This window comes from Myodes glareolus, chromosome 19 (assembly GCF_982192425.1).
Source record: "Myodes glareolus chromosome 19, mMyoGla1.1, whole genome shotgun sequence".
Classification (NCBI taxonomy): Eukaryota; Metazoa; Chordata; class Mammalia; order Rodentia; family Cricetidae; genus Myodes; species Myodes glareolus.
This window is the reverse complement of record NC_142044.1, coordinates 4600750-4627513: the sequence shown is the minus strand read 5'-3', so window position 1 is coordinate 4627513 and position 26764 is coordinate 4600750. Positions and strand designations below refer to the sequence as shown.

The 26764-nt window shown below is 45.3% G+C and overlaps 1 protein-coding gene across 5 annotated transcripts in view; it reads left to right on the top strand.

Annotated features, from left to right (window-relative positions):
* The first annotated feature begins 1560 nt into the window (after nt 1-1560).
* The window catches only part of Ubr5 (ubiquitin protein ligase E3 component n-recognin 5), a 102314-nt gene continuing 77110 nt past the window's right edge, over nt 1561-26764 (top strand). For 2 of the 5 annotated variants that reach the window (XM_087898734.1, XM_087898731.1), the window contains exon 1: nt 1565-1816. In XM_087898734.1, the coding sequence (XP_087754860.1) occupies nt 1755-1816 (62 nt within the window). In that variant the 5' untranslated portion in view covers nt 1565-1754. Of the gene's footprint in view, nt 1817-26764 lie in introns of all 5 variants that reach the window. The other 3 variants (XM_087898732.1, XM_087898730.1, XM_087898733.1) reach the window with 3 other exon arrangements.

Sequence of the window (26764 nt, the reverse complement as noted above, 5' to 3'; positions counted from 1 at the left end):
GAGACATCATGTACGAAGTAGTGCATAGTGAGGACATGACACATTAGAACCTTTTATTGCATCTACGAGCAGCTGTGTGATTGACACATCTTTCTGCTTGACATACAATATTCAGAAACCCAAAGTCTGCTTTGTCCGGCTCTAGAACCAGCAGTGTCCATCGCATGAACTGGAGAACAAATAAATGTAAAAGTTACATTATTATTATTATTATTGGTCATAGGTGGCTTAGGCAGTGTTAGTGCCCTTCAAACGAAAATCGATTGAGACAGGGTTTTACTGTGTAGTTCTAGCTGGTCTGGAACTCGTAGACCAGACTGGTCTACAACTCAGGAGTTTGCCTGCCTCTGTCATCACCGCCCGGGCTAGACCATGCTGGAGCTGATGATCTAAAGTGTTACTGATCTGTCTCACAGAGTACCCCGTCAATCTTGACGTATAATTCTTCACAGTATGCTCAAAAGAACTTCCTAATCTAAAAAGCACGAAGAGGAAAACTGCTCTGCTGTGCCACCATGAAGAATGTTGTTTACCCAACAACTGTTAGACTGAAAAAGAGGCTTCAAGTTTTCAGTTTTTCCCTCAAAAAGGGCAGTCGCTATTTTCAAAGCAATACATAAAACTTTAAGAGGGCGGCTGTTCTGATTCCATGGGAAAACAACAACAAACCGGTGGAGAGATTCCAGAGGTTGAAGTTCCGATACCTCCAGATCCTAAGAACTCTCTTCCTACAACAGGTGCGTATCATCTTTCATTAAAGTACACTAACGAAAAAAAAAATCACGAAAAACAGGAAATTGGTGGAAATTTCCACACTCTGTGCAGCTGCCCGATGATTGTGGTGAAACAGGGTTTAGTCTACAGCGACGGAAAGACAAAGTCACCTCCAGGACCCCCGCTCTCCGGTCTTGAGATGGCGCTTACGTAACCGCCCGCCGCCAAGAGGCCGCGCATCTCTGCTTCCCAAGGCACCCTGTCTCGTCCAGAGGACGAGAAGCACCGGCAGACCATCCGGGTCCGCGAGGCCGAAATGCCACCCCGGAGCGCGTGCCCTCCCGCCCCGGCGTCCTGAGCGAGCACGTGCTCCCCGGAACGCGCAGCCCCGCCCCCCGAGGCGGGGGGAGGGCCGGGCTCGCGGCCCAGCGCGCCAATAGGCGAGCGCCTTACAGCGCCGTGGCCCGACGACGTTAAGCCGTCCAATCGCCGCGGCCCGGCCGCCCGTTTCCCGGAGACCCGCCCCGCGCGCCGGGCCCCGCCCCGATGCCCCGCCTTCCGCCCCTCCCCCCCCCCCGCCGGTCGGCGCCCAAGCCTGCGAGACGGAGAAATTGGGGCAGAAGTGAAGATGGCGGCGGCGGCGCTGGCGGCGGCGGTTCGTCGCCAGTGACGCGCGCTGCGGGCTGCTCACCCTCCCCGCTCGCCGCGTCCGCCCCGGCACCCCCCGGTCCACCCGCCGCACTCCGGGCCTCCCTCGCCCGTGTCCGCCGTGGCCGGCCGAGCGGGCGGCGCGTTGATCCGCCCTCCCGCCCGCCGCCGCCGCCGCGGCCGCCGCCGCCAAGCCGGATCGCCGAGCCGGGGACACACGCTCGGCGGGGAGGCGGCGGGCCCTGTGCGCTCGCGGCCCTCCGTTTGGGGACCCGGAGGAGGAGGAAGAAGAGGAGGCGGTGGCGGCGGCCGTGGGCTCCCCGGACGGGAAGGGGCTCGGGGGGCCGGGCGAGAGCGGCTCGTCCCCGGGAGCGGGGCGCGCAGGCGGCACCATGACGTCCATCCATTTCGTGGTCCACCCGCTGCCGGGCACCGAGGACCAGCTCAATGACAGGTACTGGGGCGGCGGCGGGGGAGGGGCGCCTCCCTCCTTCCCTCTTCCCTCCCCCCACGGCCGCGCCGGGCGCCCCTACCGCCCCCTGTAGGCCCCGGGAGCGGTGCGAGCCAAACTTGGGAGCCCCGGGCCGCGGGGGCGGGGGCCGGCTGCGGTGTGGACGAGACTGCGGTGTAGACGGCCTAGTGCGCACGCCGCTCCCCTCACCCCCCAACCCCGTTTTCCCCCGCCTCTCCCGCGAGGAGCCTCGTTGAACCCGGCGGACGCCCGGGCCCAGGCCCGAGAAGGAATCCATATTAGTCAAAGTTGAATTGAGACAGACAATGCGGATGGGGGATGGTGGAGGTGGAGAAAGAGAGGGAAGGAGAAGGAGCGGCGGGTTCGGGGGCTCCCGCGAGCCTCGTCCAGGGGGCTGGGCGTCCTCCCCCCACCACGGGGAGGCGGGGAGGGACGATTCCCGGCAGACCGTGGGTTGGGAGGGGTAGGAGGGAGAGAGCGCCATGATTATTGTTATTATTATTAGATTGGAGCCCCTGCAGTGAGGTTGCCTGCCCCGGGAGGGGCGGTGAAGTCAGGCTGTGGGTGGGGAAGTGGATTGAATTCCCTTTGCCCTCCATTTCCTTGGAAATGGTACTGCCAAACTCCGGCACCCGGGCCCCTGTGGTGAGAGCCTTTTTTGTTGCCTTTTTTTTTTTTTTTAAATTCTAATGATAGTGTTTTCTCGAGTTGTAATTTGACAGCTGAAAACTGCGTACAATGTCAAAGGAAAACTCTTGGTGTTGCAGTTCGCATAAACGCGTTGTGAATTTCTGGGTTGGGTTCGCTACCAGCAGAGGAGGAATTTTGATTTAAAAACTAAAAAAGAAATCTCATAAGGCCTTTCTGATTTGGATTTTCTCCCTTGGCTCCGTCACTGTGCCTTGCCAGTTTAGGCTTGAGTTGCTTGGCCACATGCTCTCTGGTACCTAAGATAAAACAGGAAAAAGTTCCTCTACTGTTGCAAGACAGACTCGGAGGTTGAGGGAGGCCTCCATTAAAGCGTGTCTTGGGACCTGGAACTTAGATCTAATGATGGGCCAAGTGTTTACAGGTCAGAAAGTGGGGGCGTTTTAAGCTCCCTTCTCCCTGAATGCAGTCCTGCTGGCCAATATTTCTTTTGCTTGTGGAAGGCTATCGTTTCCCAAGTTTAGAAGCGAGGTGTAATTTTTGCTAAGTGACCGGATGACTTAAGTTGCGTGACGCCCAGTTTGTCATGTGCTTCCCGGAGAGAGGAAGAGGCCTAAAGTGTTGTTAGTCTGTAATGTGTCAGTACGTCCTTCCCTCGGCCTGAGCCGGGTGCCTTCCATCCTGGGCCGGCAGTCTAGTTTCTGACATCGGGTGCGGGTTTGTCTAATCTTTAACCATATTGTTTAAATATGTGTTTGCAGAACTCAAAATGCTTTTTGAAAAGATTAACTACGTCGAGTTGTCTTACAGTTCTTTAAATATGGAAGCAACCTTTAGGCTATTTAAACATTTTGTTATAGGATCCTTATTCTGACTCGATTTTGTTAGATGTATTTACAGCCCCAACGTCAGATTTTTTATTTTTCTAAACATTTTGTTATAGGATCCTTATTCTGACTCGATTTTGTTAGATGTATTTACAGCCCCAACGTCAGATTTTTTATTTTTCTATTTTGGTAAATCTTAGAATCAGGCCAGTAGTGAGGACAGCTCAACTGTCATTAAGAGAAGTGTGTTGGTCATGTTTGAGTCATTTGTCTTGACTTGGAAAGTAGCACCAGAGAAGGAAGGCATGCTTTTGTGGTAGTACTGACTTTAGCAAGACAGAACCCTTGTCTTGTTATCAACCTTGTATTTATTGTTTATTTATTTAGATGGGTCCTGCCTGGCCTGGAATTCATTGTGTGTTACCTGATGATGACCTTGCTCTTACCCTCCAGTCTCCAGAGCTGTGATTACAGGCCTGAGCCACCACACCCAGAACTTCACTTTGCTAGACACTCTGCCAACACGCTTCACCTCCTGCGTGTTGGGTGTTTTGATTCACTTTTTACTTCAGCTGTTTGAGAAATTTCCTCACAGTTTTTTTTTTAAGTTGTTTTCCACCCCTTTGTTTTTAGACTCTTCTAGAGTCCATGTGCTGTATTAAGAATATCTAGATATTTGTGATTTTTTTTTTTTTTGCTGTCTGTTGAGATAGCAGTCTGAGATAGGGTCTCTGATGCCCAAGCTGGTGTGGATTCACAGTCTTCCTGCCTTAGCCTCCTGGGTGCTGAGATTGCAGGTGTTTGCAGCAACACCTGGGATGAGTTTTTAACTTGGTTTTTATTTTATGTGTCTAGATGAGTATCTGTGTGTATATCTCAGTACCACATGTGTATGTGTATCTGGTGCAGGAGATCAGAACAAGATGTCAGATCCCTGGAACTGAAGATATTATAGGTGGTTGTGAGCTGCTGGGTGTGGGTGGTGGCAGTGGAGCCCACGTCCTCAGCAAGAGCAGCAGGTGATAGTAACTGGTAAACGTCTTTCTAGCTCTCTGGTGTGAGTTTCTGTGAAGTCAGGGAAAAGGCTAGTGACTGAGTTATAACACATTGATTAATACTGTGGAGACCTGTTCGCTGCTTATCTGTGCTGTGCATGGCCTGTTGAAGGCATCCTAAGTGCTATGTGACAGAAAAGTCCATTCTGTTTATTCTGGAGATGGAATTCTGATCCCCATGTTGCATAGCTGGCACTGTATTGACCAACCACCGACCCAGCTCTCCAGTGAGTTTCTTGTTCTAGTTCCTGTTTACCAGTGTCTCAGTCAATAAGAACTAGACCCAGCCATGGTTCTGAAGCCCGCGGGCTGAGGGGAGAGCTGGAGGTGCCCTGCCACTAATCCTTGGAAAATACCTGAGAAGTGAGTTGTGCTCCTCACAGGGGCAAGAGTTTTATGGAATGACCCCCGACAAAGGCACAGTGAGCTACAGTGAAACCTGCATGATGCTGGGTGCAACATCTAGACCTTTCCACTGTCCCAGGCACCCCATTAGTACAGTGCTGGGTTTTCATCCACTGGTAGAAATTTATTCTTCAGTTTACATGTCTTGTGTAATATGTAAGAAACGAGTTTTACATAAGAAATAAGTTTTTAATCTGACTTTTTTTTTAACATTTTAAAATTTGTGTGTATGTGAGTGTGCCACAGTATAGGTCTGGAGGTCAGAGAAAACTCGCTCCTACATAGCATTTGAATCCTGGGTTTCAAGTTCAGGTTGTTAGGCTTGGCAGCAGGGGTATTTACTCAGTGAACCATCTTGCCGGTGTGTGTGTGTGTGTTTGTACGCGAGTGTGAGTGCCACAGCTGTGTGGGGAAGTCCAGAGGTCAGTTTTGAGGAGTGTTTTATCTACTTATTCTGTGGGTTTCAGAGAACAAACTGAGGCCATTAGGATTGCTCAGCGAGAGCCATGTCATAGCCCCCCACCCCCCAGGATTTTATGTAGTCCATACTTGTATTTGGCATGTAATTTCTTTAGGGGTTTTATTTAAATTTTAACAGAATTATTGGAAGAATCAGCCAGATTTCCTTGTGCAAGATAAGGAAAGATCTTTTTTTTTTTTTTTTTTTTTTTTTGGTTTTTCGAGACAGGGTTTCTTTGTAGCTTTGGTGCCTGTCCTGGAACTAGCTCTTGTAGACCAGGCTGGCCTCGAACTCACAAAGATCCGCCCGCCTCTGCCTCCCGAGTGCTGGGATTAAAGGCGTGCGCCACCACCGCCCGGCAGGAAAGATCTTTTTTAAGTGCTGTGGATATGACCTGCATTCTCTTCAGATTACTCCTTAGGGTACAGGTCGGTTTTGACACACGTCAGTTCTCATTGTTTGGGGGTTCCTGTAAATGCTGCCTTTTTGCAGTATAATGTGTTGCGTAATCAGTCGTAATCAGGGTTTCTCCCTCAGGGTGCTGGAAGACTATAAGATAGAATAGACAGGAATTTGAAACTGGTAGGCTGACTACCGGCCTCAAGGTCAGGGAGGAACAGTTGAGATAGTGAATGAGAAACACAAAAGTATTGAGTGAGTCTGGAAAATAGGAAGAGATGGTTACTTTAGTTGTTTCTGTGTGTGCTTGGTATTCACGTGGCAGTGCAGGAGTTCAGCTCATCCTAGAATGCCCTCCACCGCAATTTCTCTCCCTTCCCTTCTCCAGGGTGCTGGAGCTTGGGTATGCTAGGTAAGTGCGTTGTCACAGAATAATGCATCTCCAGGCCCTGGAAATATTGTTGTTATACATGAAAATCAATATGGGCATGGTGGATCATGCCAGCAATCCTACTGGGACTTGGAGGAGAGGCCCTAATTGCAGCAAAATTAGCCTAGTCTAATTTTGAGTTCCAGACCATGTCACTGACAGTGAGACCCTATCTTTAATAAACTAAACCCCAGACTCTTAATCTAAGTTTGCCATTTTCAGCTGACAGCAGTTTTACCTTTCAGGGCATTCTTGGCCTCATCTGCTCCTCACTTGACTCTCAGCTAGGACATTGGTATTGGCCTGTAGTGGCTCTAGGCCAGAGACTTCTAGACTCTGCTGTAAGAACAGGAATGTTCCCCATAGTCTGGAATTATTAAATTCACAATGTCAACCATGTGAGGGGAGAAACCTGGGTCAAGATTATCTTTAGTACAAATGAAAAAATCAGGTTCTTAAATTAGTTTTAAAACATGATAATTGAAAGCTAGTTAAAATTAAAGCCAAAGTGAGGCCTTTGGTAAATAGGCACATTTCAAGTACCGTGAAGGCACACGCAGCTCCACTAGTTCCATATAGGGCCGTGAAGAGAGAATGGTCCATCAGAGTGTGCATGTCGAGAGCTAGCGATTGGCTAAATGTAACAAGGCTGAAAATAAACATTTTTAGGACTGTTAGGTTTTATGTCTTTGCACTCTGAGCAGGAGCCAAAAGGTACAGAAGAGTGGTAACACAGCGCTGAACAAAGGTGGTGGTATGTAGGGGTCATAATAGTGAAACTGCCTGAAATTTCAGTGATCCCTGCCCCAAGCTCCACCACAAACAACACCCAAGTGTTAGGCTCTGCGTGGTGGAGCATTGCACAATTAGCAGAAAATGTCACTGATTACTGAGATTGTCATCTAGAAATGATAGTAGAAACAGTGTGGTGGGAAGGGGTAGTCATGTGTAATAAATGGATTAAAGGCAGTTGCTTCGGAAGAGATTGAAAACCGTGTAGACTAGCCCAACGAGAAGTTGAAAAGACAAATGGGCAGCTGAGTTTTACAAGTCAGGAAGTCAGTCACTAAATCATAGACCCAGCACAGACGCTAGTGAAGTGGACGTGCTGTCAGGGGTGCGGCATGGAACGGCTCTGGAGGTAGGGACCTGGGTTTTTCTTAGCAGTTACCTCATCTGGGGAACAGACTACAGGGAAATGTAGTTGGTCTCACTGTACAGCCTTGTCTGCCTCTGCCTTCTGAGTCTTTGGATTATACCGTTGCGGGTGAGGGGAGGTGTCTCTGAACACCATCTTTGTTTTGAGACAGAGTATCAATATGTGTGTCTTTCCCTTTGGCCTTCAATGCTTTATCCTTTTGCTTCTGGGTCCCCAGTGCTGGGATTACAAGTGCATACCACCCCAGACGGTAGTGATGGCCATGAATACAGTATCTCTTGCCTCTAGATTACTCTCAGGTTACAGGCGTAAAAGACATAAGCCGCTGTACCTAGTTTTCTTCGAGCATCTAGGCAAGCACTGCCCCGGCTGAGCCACCTCTCCAGCCTCTCACATCTCTCAGGCATTCCCAGCTTCATGACATTGCATCATGACACCTGAGACAGTCACCTGTGAAAACTGCCGTCAGGTTACCAAAAGAGATGTCTCAGTGGCTAAGAGCATGCACTGCTCTTGTAGAGAGGACTGGAGTTCTCAGCACACATGCAGGAGTCTTTCTTGAGCGTCACAGGGATCCTCTCCTGGCCTCTGAGGCACTGCACTCAAGGAAACACATCGCATAGATACATGGGTATGCAGAGTTTTTAACAATGACAAAATAAATCTTTAAACAGTTAAGTTTATAATTTTGTGTTGGCCATCATTCATAACTAGGCTTAGCCATTGGGGGCCTACAATCACAAGGCGTGTGTGTGTGTGTGTTTGTGTGTGTGTGTGTGTGTGTGTGAGGGAACAGTTTTATGTTGCAGCAGGATATACTTGTTATGCTTTTCCTTGTCTGAGAGAAAACTACAGTTACCACTTTTTGTTTGTTTGATTTTATTTTGACTTGATGCCTTGCCATTCTGATCACATGAAAATAAATTTTTCCTTGGCTTGTTCTGATTATGAATCTTTGATTTTTTTTTGTTATTGTTGTTTGTTACCAGGTTTTAAAAATTTCCCGAATATTAGAATTTAAAAGCCTTTTAGAGCCAGGCGGTGGTGGCACACGCCTTTAATCCTAGCACTAGGGAGGCAGAGACAGTTGGGTCTCTGAGTTCAAGTCCAGCCTGGTCTACAGAGCGAGTTCCAGAACAGACTCCAAAACTACAGAGAAACCCTGTCTCAAAAATTAAAAAAAAAAAAAAAGTTTTTTTTTTGAAGATTTCAACATCTGCAGAGGTAGAGAAAATAGTAAACTAAACACCAGGCACACTGGGTACACTAGGTACTCATTCCCCTGTCTCAGTAGTTAGAACTCGGACCAGCTCATGCCAGTCCTAACCCTGCAGGTCCTGTCCTGTCAGTAGCCCCACTGGTCCTGTCCTGTCACAAAGATTTTTTTTTTTTTAATTAAAATAGTTGTTTGGGTGTTTGGGTGAGCTTGAACTTCTGTGTGAGAGTGTGTGTGACAGAAGTGTGTAAATCAGCTGAATCATAAAGGCGCTAGGTTTACATTGTGTGCTGTGTGTATAGCCCTGGCTGGCCTGGAACACACCAAGATCTGCTCTCCTCAGCCTCCCTCGTGCTGGGATTAAGGGTGTGTGCAAGCACAACTGCTTTTAACCTGACCTTCTCAAGAGAAAACACCTTCGAACTGCACGTGGGACACAGGGGGAGTTTCTGTTTTGACTCAGTCCAGACCAACCTGGAATTTACTGTGTAACTCTTAAACTGGGATCCTCCTTGGCCTCTCAAGTGCTGGGATTACCGCTATGAGCTCCATACGCTGTTCCTCACCCTTCGTGTTCTGACAGCTCCGGATTGTAATTTGTCAGCGGCAGTGCTTCTAGGGTGCTGACTACCGCTGAGCTCCACCCCCAGTCTCACAGCTCCTTCAGGAGGGCATCTTCCCCCAGTTGTCTGTAGTTGTCACGTGACACTGTTGGGTTAGAGGCTCGGAATGAAAGGATTTTTTTTTTCCCTGTGGGAATACATCAAAGAGTAAACTGTAAAAAGTTAATGACATTTTTCTAAGTTAGTATTTAGAGATGAGAGTATTAAATAAGGTCTTAGAAATTATTCTTTAATAAGGCATTTCATGGTTTATTCTTGCCATTGTAGTAGTAATACAGCTCGAGTATGGTAAATTCTCAGACAGCTGCTTTTGTGGTGTTTGCATTCTTGCTGGGGTAGTAAAGCGATGCCATCCGATACTGTCTTGCTTATGTGTAATGGATTACATAGCAGAGATACCATGTTCACTTTCAGGTGGTGCAGTTCATGATACTGAAAATTCAGTTATTTACCGTTTTTTACTTTTGCTTTGAGACAGTCTTACCGTGTAGCCTTAGCTGGCCTGGTACTCTGTAGATCAGGCTGGTTTCAATTTTATAGAGCTCCACCTGCCTGCCTGTGTATCCTGAGTGTTGGGTTAAAGTCAACCATCACCCCCAGCCTTGTGTCCTCATCTTTTTGGAGTCCTATTTTACATATAGAGTAACTCACCTGTTTCACTTGCACACTTGGGATGTTGATACTTCCTTCCCAGTTGAGACATAGAACATTCCATCACTGTAAAGTTTGCCTGGTGTACCTGTCTTCTCAGTCTCCTCACCTTTCACCTTTGACAGATCTTCTGTTGACTCATTTCTTAGCATAAAGATGGAGTCTTGAGGATTGTACACCTTGTTTTTCTGATGCTCTGAGTTAACGCGTATAGTAGATTCTTTATTTTATAGTAATCTGTAAGAGTAGTATTCCTTGTGTGGGTCCACCACAGTTTTAAGTCTGACTTGTTCTCTTGTTGGTATAAATTTTCGTTTTTTTTTTCTGTTCCTGTGTTTTTAAGAATTTCCTCTACAAAAGAAAATTATTAAAAAAATCTGGAAAACAGAATAGAAAAAGGTCATAGTTCATATTTTGATTCCTTCCCTCCCTCCCTCCCTCTCTGTAGTTCAGTGTGTCCTATTTTGTGGTGAAGGGGATCAAACTGAGGCCTACGCACACTCTTTGTATATGAATGTTTGTTTTTATTTAGTTTTATCCTTGATTTTTTAACTTTAGTTTATTACAGTAGTTTTTATAGAAAAAACACTCCTAAAAATTACATTTTTGATAGCAGGTTTTCTTATTAAAGTTATGTATTTGGAGCTGAGCTGTTAACAGCTATTTTAGCAGAGCTAGGGATTCCCAGCACCCTCGTGGGGGCTCACAGCCATCTTTACCTCCAGCTGTAGAGGAGCCAATGCCCTTTTCTGGCCTCTTCAAGCCCTAGGCATGGACATCGTGCACAGACACGTATTGGGAAAACATAGCTAAAAAAAATTAATTATACATTTTGTATAAAGATGTTAGATAGAATTCAGTTGACTGTAATTATTGTATTCTAGATCATTGCTTACAAAACTGAGTGAATCAGTAAGTATATTTTTCATCCATTAGTTTGGGCCGTATTTTTAGTATATGTGCTGCCGAAGCTAGCATAAGTTTGGGTCACATCTTTTCAGTACAGTATTGAGAGCCCACCCATTTTGAGAAATTGCCTCTGCTCCAGTATGAGCTGCACTCAGATTAGGTTGAGGAGTTGTACTGCGTCTTCACCAATACTAAGGTAGACTTGGTTGCTCATGTCTGTCGTCACAACACTGGGGAGCCTGAGGCAGCAAGATGGTCATGATTTCCGGGCTAACCTGGGCTGTAGCGAGACTGTTGGCAAATCTACCTGTACACCGTCCAGAAAGCCCTAGCCAAACAAACCAAACCTAGACCTCCTTCTCATCAAGTACTTGGAACTCCTGGGGTGATGTGCATTGGCCTCTCCAGGACTCTAAGAGGAAGGTGGGATTGATTCATCTGTGGTGGTGTTCATGACAGCCTGCTTGCTGCGATTTGAGAAGTGAAGGTTGGATTTTCTAAATCCTAAGGAAAAAGTTAAATTTGAGATTAGAAAGTTCATTTGATGGGGAATGCTGAGAACGGAGACAGTACAGTAGGGTAGTTGGATGTCTTTTTTTTTTTTTAATTGCAATACTGTTTGGCCAATAGTTTAAGCATATTTCTAGCTAGCCCTTACATCTTAATTACATCTTAAATTAACTCATTTCTTTTTTTCTTTTTTTAATTTTTTGTACTTTTTTTTAATGGATATTTATTGAGCTCTACATTTTTCTCTGCTCCCCTCCCTGCCTCTTCCCTCCCACCTTCAACCTTCCACCAAGGTCCCCATGCTCCCAATTTACTCAGGAGATGTTGTCTTTTTCTACTTTCTACTTCCCATGTAGATTAGATGTGGTTGAGTGTCTTGAGTGGTGAAAGACTGGGAGAAGGAAGGTCAGGTTGTAGCTGAGTTCCTCATTGGTGGTTTTGCCTTGAACTCAGATATAAAGGAGATATAAAAGCCTACGCCTCCACTTTCCCACCATACCTTTTCTTTTCTTTTTTTAAATTTATTTTTATTTTATTTGCATTGGAGTTTTGCTGCATGTATGTGTGAGGATGTCAGATCTTGGAGTTCCAGACAGTTGTGAGCTGCCATGTGGGTGCTAGGACTTGAACCCAGGTCCTCTGGAAGAGCAGTCAGTGCTCTTAACCACTGAGCCATCTCTCCAGTGGGCGCCCCCCCCCCCCCCGCCATACTTTTTCTTAATGTGCTTTTGTTTCTAGTGGTGTTTAAAGGTAAATTTTCATCTTTTTTTTTTTTCCCCTTCTTCCCTGAGACAGGGAAGGTATCTCTGTGTAGCTCTAGCTGTCCTGGAACTCACTCTGTAGACCAGGCTGGCTTGGAACTCACAGAGGTCTGTCTCTGCCTCTTAAGTGCTGGGATTAAAGGAATGTGACACCAGTGTCCTACTAAATTTGTGTCTTTAAGAAACACATTGACTCCTGTCATAAAATGATTGTATTCTTTTGCCAGGTGTTCTGGTGAGTGCATGGGGATTAGAGAGTCACTGAGGGGGGGGGGAGTTTAGTGCTGTGGACAGGGTGACTTTTCTTGGGTTCTATAGGAACACTCTGTCTTCCGTATTCGACAGCAGGGGATGAGCTCGGATTGCTGCAACAGGCTCTTCAGGTTCCCTGTTAGGAAGTGGTTACTGCCAAGGGATTGCAGACCCAGGGTAGAGGTGATGCCTGTTGACCCTGCTGCCAGCTGCTCCCCTTCCTGTGACTTCTGAGAGCTGACATTTGTCTGCAGATGGGAATCAGTAGGTGGTTCGCTGACACACCTTTGGCAAAGCTCTTGAGTATTGGGTATTGTCTTTTTTGGGATGGGTATGTCTCTGTGACCTTGGCTTCAGGAACTGTGAACTCTTTCTAGCCGCTGTGAAGCTGTTGCCCTCCTTTTGCAGATGGTAGTTGTTGTTTCATTTTACTTTGGTTGTGGTTTTATAAATAGAATCTTGTTATGTAGTCTAGGCTAGCCCTCCTGCCAGCCGCAGCCTCCCTGTTGCTGGATTACAGGTGTGATCCTTATGCCGACCTCTCAGATATCTTGAGAGGGAGCAACATGGGCTCGTGGTGGGGGAGGCTTGGCTGGTATATGTGTACTGTGTCCCTAAAACCTGACATGGAAAGATGCCTCCTCCACCAAGGATATCCTGTAAGTAGCATAAGCTAGTCTAATTGTAGCAAGTCGTTTCCTCTGGCATTTTTTAGGTAGAGAGTTGTTGGTTTACTGTGGTGCTCTTATAGTACCTGCTGACCATATGGCTAGGTTAGCCAAAGCACGAAGACCACCACTGGAAGGCTCTTAGCTGTCCTTGTCTAACTTGCTTCAGGAGAGGGGTGCACTTTCATGGTAGAGCTCTTGCCCATGCTGCACAAGGCCTGGGTCCCTTGCTTAGCCCTGGAAAGAAGATTAGTTGGCGACAACAAGCAGGAAGGACAGAAGTTCCCTGGTCTTCATTGCTCCTAGCGTTCTTCCTCCTGCACTTCAGTTCTCAGCTGCCTCAGTTTGACATGTGTTGTTGTTGTCATCCACCCCTCACACCCCCCATTGGCTGTCGCTGTGTAGCCCTGACTGGCCTCAAACTCAGATCCACCTGTCTCTGCCTTTTGAGTGCTGGAATTAAAGGTGTGAGCCACCCCCGAGATTTTAATAGGAGAATATTTGTGTGTGTGTCTGTCTGTGTATACACTCCCTGGGAAAAACAGGATGCAAGAATCAGTACTTTGTTTTTTCAGTACATGTTTTCAGTACCATGAAATTAAAAAAGAAATGAGGTTAAATTATATAAATATTAGCCTCTCCCAGAACTAGAAGGCCCTCAAAGGGACACTTAAAGCTCTGGCAGCGCTTCTAAGGTCACAGTCACAGTTTGTGTGTGGGGAATCTGGGCTGGGCCTACTACAGATGGTGAGGTTCTAGCTGCAGGTTTCAGGACAGGAGGATGACCTTCCCTTTGCCTCTTGTGCAAGCATGCTCGTCCAGGAGTGGCCGCAGACCAGCGTGCTCTGGTCATTGTGTTAAGTTTGGGAGGCTTTTCTGAGCCACCAAGAACTCCTGAAGAAGAGTAAGGGCCTAGACTAGATGCTTTAAGGAGGGGCTTCAGGGCTGTGCTGGGAGTCATTGTTCTTATGTGAAACAATTACAGATTGGTAAGAAGTTGCAAGAGTGGTAAAAATGCTTTGTGGTTTGTTTGTTTTTGCATTTTGTCCAGGTACCAGCAGTAGAAAATAACATTTTCTTGAGCTGGTAAGATGGTTCAGCAGGTAAAGGTGCTTGCTGCCAGGCCTGACACCCTGAGTTCTATCCCTGGAAACCATGTGGTGGGAGGAGAGAGCGGACTCTACAGGCTATCTCTCCTCTGACCTCCACGTTTGGGCCACAGCACACATGCTTGCCCCCCAATAAATAATTGCAATTACATTTTTTCCTTTTTTGTATTTTTGAGAATTGTTAATCCTGTGGAACAGGAAATTTTGTGTTTTATTTATTGTTGAATTGAGGCAGGGTCTTGCTGTATAATAACCTAGGTTAGCTTCCAGAGTACTGGCCTGATCATCAGAGTTTTAATTGTAGCTCAGAGCTCTTTCTGTGTGAGAGAACACTGTACAAACAGTGTTTTGTTTGTTTGTGAACAATATGAGGCTCATTGCATTTGAAATTTGCTTGTTGCTTCTTAGAGCTTGGACTCCATACTGGAAGAGTGGGGTGGGCGTGGGCAAGGGTGGTGGGGATGCTTGCGCTTGTGCTCCCTGTAGACATTGACAGGTGCTGCAGACAGAAATGGCGTGCCCAGAGAAATGTAAAGCGAGAGCGAGAGTCAGCTGACTTAACTATTAGTGTGTTGTGAGCAGTACAGACTTATGGACATCCATGCGGCGTCTTTTAAGGACTGTAGAATTGCCTGTTATACTCTTGTTTCCTAAGGCCCCAAGGAGAGGTGAGATGGTCAGAAATGCATCTCCCGATTCCTATGCATCTATTTAATTTGCCTTTTCCCCTTTGAGACAGGGTCTCACTGTAGCTCAGGCTGTCCTCAAACTCATTATGTAGGCCTGACTGGCCCCAGTCTCACATAGATATGCCTGCCTCCACTGAAAGCTGTGCTTCTCTACACCTGGTCCTTCACTCTCTGACCTCAAACCCGAGATCTTCCTTAAAGGCAGAGGCCTGTGAATCTCTCAGTTCAAGGCCAACTCAGCCTGACAGCCCTGGCTACACAAAGAAACCTTTGTCTTGAAAGAAAAAACCTGAAAAGAGAGAGCTCCTCCTGCCTCCATCTGCAGTGCTGGGAGTTGAAGTTAGCTGACAGTGAGGACCAGGTGTTGACCCTGCCCTCCAGCTTCTTCCCTTTGGGTGCATGCACACAGCGGTAGAGCTGCAGACGCTGTTGTTCACTAATATTTTTGCACGCCTCGTATGTGAGGGTGCATATATTGAAGTCTTTAAAGGAGGTACGTGTCATTTAACTTAGCAGGATTGCGGGCTCTGCTGCATGTCAGCACTAGCCTGGATGTCAGAGGAATAACAGCACTGAATGGGCTAAGTTGGTGTAGGGTGTGTGCAGGATTCTTCAGCAGAGTGCTAGCCTAGTCTGGAAAGGCAGGAAGGTTACCTGAGGAGTTCTTGAGAATGAGACTGGGACAGTGAATAGGTGGTAGCCAAGGGATTGATGGAGGAACTGTGGGCTGCAGGGCAGGGCGGTGAAAACCTGAGAACTTTCTAGGCACTGTGAGAAAAAATAAAAAAGAGTATTAGCTGGACTAGGTGGCTCAGACCTTTAATCCCAGCACTCTGAGGCAGAGGCAAGTGATCTCTGTGAGTTCAAGTTCAACTTTGTCTACAAAAAGAGTTCCAGGACATCCGGGGTTATGTAGAGAGACTGTTTTAAATAAAAACAAAACCCAAAAAGAATAGGATTGAGGGCCAGTAGTTTGGGGATGGAACTTTGGGCCTGTTCTGCAAGTTCTGAGACCTGATTTTCAGAAAAAAGGAACTCAGTCTTTAGATTAAAAACTGTATTATTTCTCTGTGGTGGTAGAGGGTATATGCGTGCGTATGTATACGCCATAGACCACATAGAACCACATGTGGCGGTTCCAGGCACTGTGGAGTCAGCGCTCACCTCCTCCCACTTTGACATGGTTTGGGCTCTTTAAGTTCTTCTGATTGAATTCGGCAGCGAATGCAGCAAGTGTTGGATTTTTTTCTTTTTTAACCTGCTGAGCTATCTTGGTTTTTTTTTTTTTTTTGTCTTGTTTTGTTTTGTTTTTTCAAGACAGGGTATCTCTGTAACTTTTGTTCCTGTCCTGTTCCTGTTCTTGTTGACCAGGCTGGCTTTGAACTCACAGAGATCCGCCTGCCTCTGCCTCCCAAGTGCTGGGATTAAAGGCGTGCGTCACCACTACCTGGCCTGCCAAGGCGTCCTACTGTCGTCATCCTCCTCTTCTTTTAAAAAAAAAAAAGACAAAAAACCTTTCTGTCCTTCTTATATGGAATGGAGAAGGAAGATGTTTCCAACCCATGACCCTTCTCTTTGTGGATCTCTCATTTTGGTGATAATGAGTTCTGTTTTTGATGGTTTCTAGTCAGGTGTAGTAGCACACACACCTGTAGCTTGTAATCTCATCCCTAAGGAGGCTGAGACGCTGATGCAAGTTTAATGCCAGCTTGGGCTGGGGTCAGACCTTCTATTTTATAAATGAACGAACGAATGAATGAATGAATGAATGAATGTTTCCAGTATTCAGCTAAGAGCATTTCCAAAATAACATGCAGACAAATTCTAAACTAGCTAATAGATTCTGATACTCATCTTGTAGGCTTAGTTAAATGTCTGCCGTGTTTTCAGTGTGTGCATCTATATTATTTAGCACTTTACTGAGTTTGTGACTTATAGTCACGATACTTCTCCTATATGTGAATCTTTTTTCTTTCAACCATTTTGCCATTTTTATACCTTAGAATTGAAAATTGATAGTCATCTAGTAAACAGTGTATATTCACATTTTCCTACTTGCCTTATAATGTCTATATAAAACAGTTTTCTAAACAGTTCATTTGAATTTTTATCATGAAGACCTATTTATTTATTGATTTGATTTAGGAGGCAGAGTTTCTCGATGTAGCTTTGGAGCCTGCCCGGGAACTCACTCTGTCGATCAGACTGAGCTTGAACTCGGATCCCCCTGTCTCTGCTTCCTGAGTGCTGGGATGTGCGCCACCATCACCTGGCTTCATGGAGACATTTTTGCAAAAATATTTGGATATTTTTCTTTTTAGAGCCACATACAATTATTCTGTATTCAGGCCATTTACTTTTTTATTCTCTTGAGATGGGGTCTGTGAAACCAGCTGACCTCAAACTCATAGATTCACCTGGACCTCCCACCCCATGCTGGAACTAAAGGGCTGACCATCCTATTCTGATGCTCCACACTTTCAGTTCTCATGAACTTGACCTTGTGTTTTAAAAGTCTGAGTCTCAGGACTGGAGATAGCTCAGGTGGTAAATTGCTTGCTGGATGTGCTAAATTCTCTCCCCGGCACCCAAGTATAAAGCTGAGTGTGTGTCCTGAAAACCCAAAACCAAAAAAGTTGAGCATGGGGACCATGGTTGTAAAACCCCAGGACCGGCGAGGTCTGTGAGGCCAAGGGACGGGGGTGGGGGAGGAGATGACACCCAAGGTGTCCTCTGGTCTCCAAACACATGTTCATGAAGGTCGGTACTTTCTCATGGGGAAAATACACACACATGCACACGCTCACTCATGCACACACAATCTTAGAAACATCTCCTTTAAAAATAATAAAGACCAGGCAGGTTTCATGTTTGTCTTGAGAATCCTGACATCAAATGATTGTCCTACTCTAGCTTTCCCGCTGGCATTACTAGGTGCCAGTGCACTGGCCTCGTTAACTTTGAATTGAGCTATGTATTATAATAGTTTCTGTTTCCGTGGTGTGTGTTAGGGTACATTCCCAATATTTTTCTAGACCTGATGAAATACTGAACTTTGTGTGATTGACAGTTTTACTTTGTAAATATTTGCATTGGACTGTTACAACGAGATGGCCTCTTACACTGTGACCTCTTGAGTCTAATTGGTACGTGTTGGGCTGGAAGGTGTTTAGAGATGGTTTTCCAAGAGATGCTCAGTGGTCAAGGTTTTGGTCTTGTCAGCTTTGATGTCTTTGCAGCATCCCATTAGGGTGAGGCGATGAGACAGTTTGAGGAGTGTGTCACCCTGTGTGCCTGCAGTTTGCCGTCAGTGCTGTGTAGTTACTGGGGTGTGGCAGGGAGGCTTTCTTGTTGCCCTTGGTGCTCTTTAAGGAATGGTTTTATTTTGAGCAAAGATTTACTCTTGAGTTTGTAGATGAAGGAATTTGAAAAGTTTTTTTTTTTCTTAAGTAAATGTATAAGGAGGTCCACAAGTGTAGACGAAGTGAAAGGTTTCTTCTGGTTTGTCCTGGCAGTGCAGGGATGGCGCTGAGGGCCTCCTGTGCCTCTGGCAAGTGCGGTGTGCTGGATACTGAACTCCACCCTCTCAGTCCCTGGTTTTGTTTTTAATATAGTTCAATTACAGGAAGGTGTCCAAAGCATAGCTGCAGCTTCATTCATAAGTAGTGGAAACAAGCCAGAGGAAATTCCCAGTTTCTCTTTGATCACTGTACTTGGTTCTTACTGACTGGGTTTCCTTACCCCACACTTAGGTAGAAACAACACAGATTGATTGTTTTCGCTGTCCGCGCGGGATTCGCAGAGCTCAACTGCCTGGCTCACTGTCTTGTCTTCTCCCTTCGCAGCTGCCCTTGAGTACTGGCCTGTGGAAGTTTGTTGAAGACTCTCATTGGTGGCTCCATAGAATGTGTGTCTTCAGCCTGGAGGCTTCAGGGGAACTAGACTTGTTAGGTAGCAGCTTGGAGTTTGAAAGACTCAGCTGGGGAGGAGGGTGGCTTTTGTGTCTGACTTAGCCTTAGAGCTGTGCCATGGTCACTTAGGCCTCATACTCCTTTGGAGAACACCGTCCTGAGTCTAGCACAGATTCCTTGAGAGAGTAATTTGAATGCTGGGTGATAACTGCATCTAAGAACTTAATGTTGTTGCTGTTGTTTTAAGACAGGGTTTCTCTGTAGCCTTGGCTGTCCTGGAACTAGCTCTGTAAACCAGGCTGGCCTCGAACTCAGAGATCTGCCTCCTGAGCTGCTGGGAAGAATTGGTTTCTTAAACCACCATTTAGAAAGATGGTAAATAATACTAGTAAAATTAATTATACAGAAAGATTTAGATACCACGGAAAAGTTGATATCATGCATTTGAACATTGAAGCACTGACAGTTTGATATTTATTGCATTGTACATAGCACACCTTGTGAAAATATCATTTATAGTAAGCATAATATTTTGAGTTGAAAGTATTGGACGTGACAGTGAGCCATCATAGAGGCTCTCCATAGCATGGAGGTCAGAATGCAGGTGTGATTCTTTGACATCACTGGTATTAGAGTCAGGTGTTTCACTAAAGAAGTGTGGACCACTGCTCTGTTCCCTGATTCAGTCGAATTGTGGGCCTGTGGTTAGTATTCATTTTGTGTGATTCCTGTGCAAATAGTATTTTTCTTTTTCAGATGAGAGGTACTTGACTTAATCTGTTTGATTGACCAACTTTAGGATTGATTGCTTTTCTATTCAGAGACATCTGATATGAGATGATGGCTTCGCTGTGACCGTGTTCCATTATTTGGTTATTTTTGTGCTATCTGTGCATCAGGCATTCTCCTAGGTATTGAATGTGAGATGCGTTCAAAAGAAACTTGCATTCAGTAGGTGCCAAATGGAGAGCTCCAGGCATGTCTTTGGGTAGGTGTCCTAGTCAGGGTTTCTACTCCGGTGATGAAAACCACCATCAAAGCAGTTGTGGAGGAGAGGGTTTGTTCCCTTGCTTCTCTGTATATAACAGTTCATCATCAACAGCAGTCAGGGCAGGGACCTGGAGCAGAAGCGGATGCAGAGGCTATGGATGAGTGCTGCTTACTACTTGCTCCTATGGCTTGCTCAGCCGGCTTTCGTACAGAACCCAGAACCACCTGTCCAGGGTCTGCACCACCAACAATGGACTGGGTCCTCCCACATGAATCACTAATTAAGAAAATGCCTCACAGCCTGATCTTATGGAGCTGTCTTCTCAGTTGAGGGTCCCTCTGATGACTACCTTGTGTCAAGTTGACATAAAACTGTCCAGCACAGTAGGTTGTTACTTTGTAACAAATCTAGCTCTCCCGTATGGGAAAGAAGGAGGCACCTGCTGACCTTAGAATTGATTAGAAGCAGGGCTTGGGGAATCCAGTGCTTAGAGAACTTGCCCATCATGTATGAGGTTCTGTGATGTATCCCCCTCTCCATAAAAAGATGAGAGTTTCCTAGAAACGGACAGCACCCGTAGCTTTGCCTAAAAGAGTGTTCTGATAGTTTAGTCAGTTTTAAAGTGATATTGATCATATTCTGTTTTTTTAATTATGTTTTTGGAGGTTTTAATTTAATAGAAGATTAATTGAACTTGCAGTAAGTTTTGTGTGGCTGTGGCACACACACAGTACCCTTTGCTGTTTTGTACTTGATGTGTTTGAAGTCAGAAGAAGCCCTATCTTCTAGGTCTTGTTGGCATTGTAAGATGAGGACGCAGGCGCAGGCAGGTTCTCACACTTCCCTGAGTTCAGAATGGGCAATGATAGCTTTTAGACTTTTCGGAAGCCAAAATAAACAGTGGCTAAGAAATTACAGTGAGTGTTATATTGTGTATATAAAAAAAATTCTTTCCTTAGTTACTTTTCTGAGACAGGTTTTTTTTGTTGTTTGTTTTTTTTGGTGCTGCTTAAACCTAGTGGGCAGTGGGAGTCTAGTCACAGAGCTCTCACATGACTATTGTGCACTGACAGAACCTGAAGGGGGAAGACAGTCTTGTTTCATAGCAGTCTTTTCAAGTATGGATGAATACAGCTGAGCAGAGCTCTGTTTAGAGGAGTCTGATGTCTGATGCTGTAGGTGGTGAGGTGTCCTGTCCCCCCCTCCCTGCTGTGTAGCCCAGGCTGGCCTTGAACTCGTGGTCCTCCTGCTTCTGTTTCCTGAGTACTTGTGGGATTGTAGGGATGTGTTGCTAGTTTAGAACAAATTCATTATGGCAGAGTTTCCTTAGACATTTGAACCAGTGGAGATTTGGGACGGATTAGCTTCTGTTGCTATTTCTATTCATTACTGCTGATAAGAGAAAGGGAAATGCTAAGTGGGGACTGGCTGGGGCGAGAGGGGTGCTGGGCACAACCACTATACTATTTTGGATGAAGAGAGCAAAGATTAATCCCAATGCTTAGCATTATATCCCATTAAAAAACAAGCACTGAGAGGGGCATGGACGCACACCTTTAATCCTAGCTCTGGGGAGTCTGAGTTCTATGCCAGCCTAGTCTACACCGCAAATTCTACATAATCCAGAAATACCCTGAGACCTTGTCTTAAGAAAAAGGATTTGAAGACATTGGAAACACGTGGCACACCAGAGGCAGCTGAAGACTAACTGCTTCCAGTTTCTAAGCACAAAGCAGGGTAGCAGCACTGTAATAACCCAGTAGTCCCCAGTCTACACACACATGCCCTGCATTTTAGGATGGAGAAAGCCATAACCGAGCAAAGCACACTGGCATCAGAAGTGAACAGTGGTCCTGTTTTAATAATCTGATCATGAGAGCTGTCACTGTACTAGGTCCCTGCATCCAGCCCCAGGCGGGGAGAAAATGCATGCTGGTCACCCTCTCCTGCAGACCAGACTCACTGCCACCTGGAGTGGCTTTTCCAGAGGACCCAAGTTCAATTCCCAGCACCCACTTGGCAGCTCACAAGCATCCATAATTCCAGGCCCATGGGATCTGATGCCTTCTTCTGGCCTCTGTGGCACCAGACGTACACAGACATACAGGCAGAATACCCATATACATAAAATAAAAATTTAAAAAATTATTTGAAAGTGTATTCATGAAGACACATGTAGATAACTATTAGCTTTTGGTATGTGAGGAAGGACTAAGCCATTCCTCTGAGTGTTTCAGATCAAAACTGTGATTTAGCTTAAAGGCCATACTTTTAAGATGGGGATATTGTGGTTGGCATCTGTCTGTTGTCTACTTTATAGTCTTGCCAAGCTAAGAACGAGTGTACGAGTAAGAGAAGTGGACTGCAAAGTCAGCAGGCTGAGGGCACTCTTTGGAGAAGTGAGTGCATGTCTGTGTGTGTTGACCTTTGCCCCTGTCCTCTCCCTAACTCACAGCCATAAGTGAATTCCCACCTTTCCCATTTGGGGTGCTTTATTTGTGTTATGTCTGCCTGGAAGCCCTCCTTTCTCTGAAAGCATTTAGGACTTCTCATGGCTTCATGGACCCACTGCTCCTGGAATTGTGGGCCTTCTATGTCTATTGAGCTATATAATTTAGATCTAAAAGTTTTAATTTTCCATATGAATGTTTTACCTCTATGTTTATCTGTGTACCACTTGTGTGCCTGGTGCCTGTGTGAGGCCAGAAGTGTGCTGGGATCCCCTGGGACTGAAGTTAGAGGTGTGAGCACCATGTGGGTGCTGGGAACTGAGCCCCGGTCCTCTGGAAGAGCAGCCAGTGCTCTTAACTGCTCAGCCATCTCTATCTCTACAGCTCCAATTTAGATTTTTTTTAATTTAGAGGCTACTTTAATAAGTCCAAAACAATTTACATAAAAAAATACCCTGTGAGAATTTCATATATGCCACAATTTGGGCTTTTAAGACAATTCTGTGAGAATTCCTAATGTTTAGTAGCATTTTAAGAAAGATTTTGTTTTTATTAATGTTTCTGTTTATGTGTGTTTCTGAATGTATGCCCCGTGTGTGGGTGCCTGGGGAGGCCAGAAGAGGGTGAGGTGAAACAATGTTGAGCTAGCCAGAGTAGATGCTGAGAACTGAACTTGGGTCCACTGGAAGACCAAGTGTTTTTAAACCACTGAGTCATTTGCCCTCCAGTAACATTGAAAATAGAGGTATTTGAAGTTGCATAGGATTTTTGAGATAGACTCAAAAATCTATCTCTATGTAACTCAGGCTGGCCTTGAACTTGATCTTTCTCCTTCAGCCTTTCCAGTGCATCTGGTAACAAGGTATACATTTTGAATGCAAATACTGTCTTTAATTTTCCTACTGCTTTGTAGATAAGGCCATGATGACTGTTGGGAACTTGGTGAGTCTGAATTATTATTTTTCTTCAGAAGCAGGGTTACAGCACCTACTGTCCTGTTTCAAATGTCTTGAATTTTCTATCTCTTTTGCTTTCTTTTACAGCTTTACAATTCATGTTACTATTTTAGTGACTTTTTTGGAGGTACTGGTGATAAACACAAAACTAGCATAGTCTTGAAGATAGGATTTATTCTTTTCCCCCCAAATACCTACTGTGATTAATTCTTTTTTATAAAGTGACCCCTTTCAGCTTTTTTGCTGTCCTTGCTGGTAATGTCTGCTCATGCATACATGTTGGTCTTGGCCACGGTGCTGTCTTCAAAGAGGTTTGGAGCCTCTTTAGCCCAGTAACCCTACATTTTCCTCCTGGAAGGAACATCTTCGTATTCTCAGGCTTGGTGGCCTTTAAAAATGTCTCTTTGTGCTCAAGATGGAATTTTGGGAGACCCCAGTCTTTAAGCTGAAAAGAATTGCAGTCAAGGCTTACGTTTGTCTAAGTACCCTTTAATGGAGTACTTGGTTTTCTTCTGTGTCGGGGTGGGCAGGTGTTGCCATGTTTTCTCCTTTGTTGAGAGTGCTCGACTTCTGTGGTGTAGCTTTGAGTTTTGTGATTCACTTCTACTTCAGGAAGTGAAGTGAATACAGTGTGGCCCCACTGCTGTCCTCTGCCCTCCCGTTAATGAGATCGACATCTATGAAATACATTGATATTTCTTTTTAAACAGTTTTTTTTGTCAATCATCTGTCTATATTTTATTTTCACATTTGCTTAGCCTTGTGAGGAGAGATTCTTATTCCAAGATAATAATGATTTGATGACAGGAAGATGGGGGGGTTGATTGATTCTAATGTTTATTCTTGTAGCTGTATTCTACCCTGGCGCTGTTCAGATGATATCTAAGAAAATTTACATAAACGACATCAAGTCTTAGAATTCTCCCTTTCCTGTGTGTTAGTGTTGGGGGGGGGGATCTGTTTCTGGTTCAGTTAAGCTGCAGTTGTTTTCTTGATGTGCTCTGTATGCTGGGATGAACTACAGGAAGGAGGGCTTTCTGCAGTAGGGGTTGTTGTTGAGAAGGTTCCTGGTGGTGTGAGTAAGCTTGTTCTTTTCTTTTCTTTTCTTTTCTTTTCTTTTCTTTTCTTTTCTTTTCTTTTCTTTTCTTCTCTTCTCTTCTCTTCTCTTCTCTTCTCTTTTCTTTTCTTTTCTTTTCTTTCTCTCTCTCCCTCCCTTCCTTTCTTTCCTTTCCTTCCCTTCCGACATGGTTTCTCTCTGCAGCCCAGGCTGTCCTAGTAGAACTTTGTAGACGAGGCTGGCCTTCCAACTCCTGAGAGCTCTGCCTGCCTGTCTCCTGAGGCAGAGGATTACAGGCGTGCACCACCAGTTGCCTGGCTGAGTAGAAAGATGCCCAACGAGAACCGCTTATGTTAGAGAAGGGAAATTTATGGAAATACCTTACTGTCTTCATAAAGACAGGTTGATTTTTGACTGAAAAAGATCTGCCTAAGATCTGTCTGCTGCAATATTATTTCAGTTTAAAGAATGCAACTAGAACTGCATTTGTGGTACATACCCTAACCCCAGCATGTGGGGGAGGGGGGAGCGGCAACAGGAATTCAAAGACATCCTTGATGTCTGAGGCATCGCCTTTAAAAAATGATCTTCTTTATAAATATTTAATATTTTAAAAATAATACAACTTTAGGTTGGGTGTTGTGTGGGATTTGTGTCTTGTTTTATATTATCTCTGACATTAAATCTGAACCATTAAATAGGAATATCTAACCATAGAAATTAGATTCCGGAAAGAACTGTTTTCTCTATTGTAGGTTGTAGAAGTCGTCCGTGCCCCCCCCCCCCCCACCGGGTTTCTCTAGCTATGAAGCCTGTCCTGGAACTAGCTCTTGTAGACCAAGCTGGACTTGAACGCACAGAGATCTGCCTGCCTCTGCCTCCCAAGTGCTGGGATTAAAGGCGTGTCCCACCACTGCCCAGTTTGTAGGTTTTTATAACCCAAATATTTTCATTTTCATTTTGTAGAAATCTTTGAAGTTTCAGTTGGAAACCATTTTAGAGGACAAAGACTGACATTTTAAAAACATGCATCATATAGTATATTTACAGTACTAGAAGCTTCTTTCTCATCTTGAATGCATCTAGGATGAGTGTCTTATATCATTTGCTCTGTAAAGTGAGTCTTTGATAGACTGGCACTTGCCATCTTCCTAAGTGTTAGAGCAAGTTTAAGTCCTACTTGGGAGCAGTGATTCAATGGGTGGCATGGAAGTTTCTCTAAAAGCCATCATTTATGTGACTCGGGGTCATTGAAGAGTCATGTCAGATATTTGCTACTGAGCATGGTTCTCTGGGTAGGCAAGGAGTTAAAAGGGTTAGAATGATGTCAGATCAAATTAAAGAGAGAAAATGTGGACAGGCCTGTGACTGGGCCTTTCTGGGGGCAGGGGTGGTCTTTCTGTGTCGGGCTGTCTCCAGACTGAAAACAGCGAAGGATACTCCACTCACTGCGATAATATATGAGCTCAGTTGCTCGACACGCCTACCCGCTTTTCTTTTTGATACTGTCTGCCTTGGAACTTGGTAATTAGACCTGGCTGACTTTAGCTCTAAGATCTGCCTGCCTCTGTCTCCTGGTGCTGGGATTAAAGGGGTGTGTGTCCCCATGCCTGGCCTTTGAAAAGCATTTTGAAAGTTTATAGCCAGGAGGTTCCGCTTGATTTCTGTGATTGTTCATGAGAAGGATGGGCAATTATTATTATTTTTTGCATTTGTGTATTTATTTTTCATTATTTATTTGCTTGATTTAATAAACTGTGATCATGCATGCGTGGGTATGTTTGTCCGTGTGTGGTGTACTGTATGGAGGGTAGAGATCAACATCACGCCTCCACATTGTTTTTATGTGGGTGCTGGGAGTCTGAACCAGCTCTTCATGTTTGTGCGGCAAACACTTTGTTCTGGCACACTTTAACACACTTTTAACTGCGTGTGTTAAAGTAGAGACAGACATACATTGTGGGCTGTAGAGCCTGGAGATTTCACTATAATGCTGAGACTTTATCGTCTTCACGTGATTCGAAAGCAGTTGTGCGTAAAGTAATGGTTCTTAGCGAGGAATCAAAGCTGTGTCTGCGCTCACTCACTTTCCTGCCTTTGGAGGGGACCAGCATTTCACTGTAGAATGTCCTTGATGAGGCAGCAAAACTGTGTCAGTCAGTGTAGCTCACCTTGACGTTGGGTGTGGCGGGTGAGTGGAGGAACAGGTTCTTTGGTGACTGACTGTAGCTGTAGTTTGTACCAATCGCAGATGCTGGTGCACTTGCTGGGGTTGTTGCTGTGGTGTGCCTGTTCAGACTCGGGCACTAGGAAGTGGTTCTCTCAGAATGCCCTCTGTTGACTGGCCTTAGAACTCTAAAGTGTAGGCCCCCACGCCTAGCTACAATATCTAGCTAATAGGTTAGACCTAAAATCCCCAAAATAATACCTCTTTTTTAAAATCAAGGTTGAAGTGCAAACAGTTGGCAGAACAGAGAAGAGGTGGCACAGTGTGCGTTGTATGTTGCGTTGGTAGTATGGTGCGTTGTAGTGTTGTGTACAGACTTGGGAAAGTCGAGGACTGTTTAGGAAGGTGCATGATGCATAATGAAAAGCCCATGCTGTGTTTGAGGTGGTCTTAGCGCTCGTCTCTGCCATGTAGCTAGAAACACACAACACCTGATCAAAATCAGTAAAAGTCAGTTTCATCACTTCTTGAGTTTTATTTAGGTTCTGACTTTTAGAGCTTAGAGCCTTTGGAGAAGTACCAGGAATGGTTCCACAGGATTTGGTTTTCAACCAGCTTGCCAGGTGG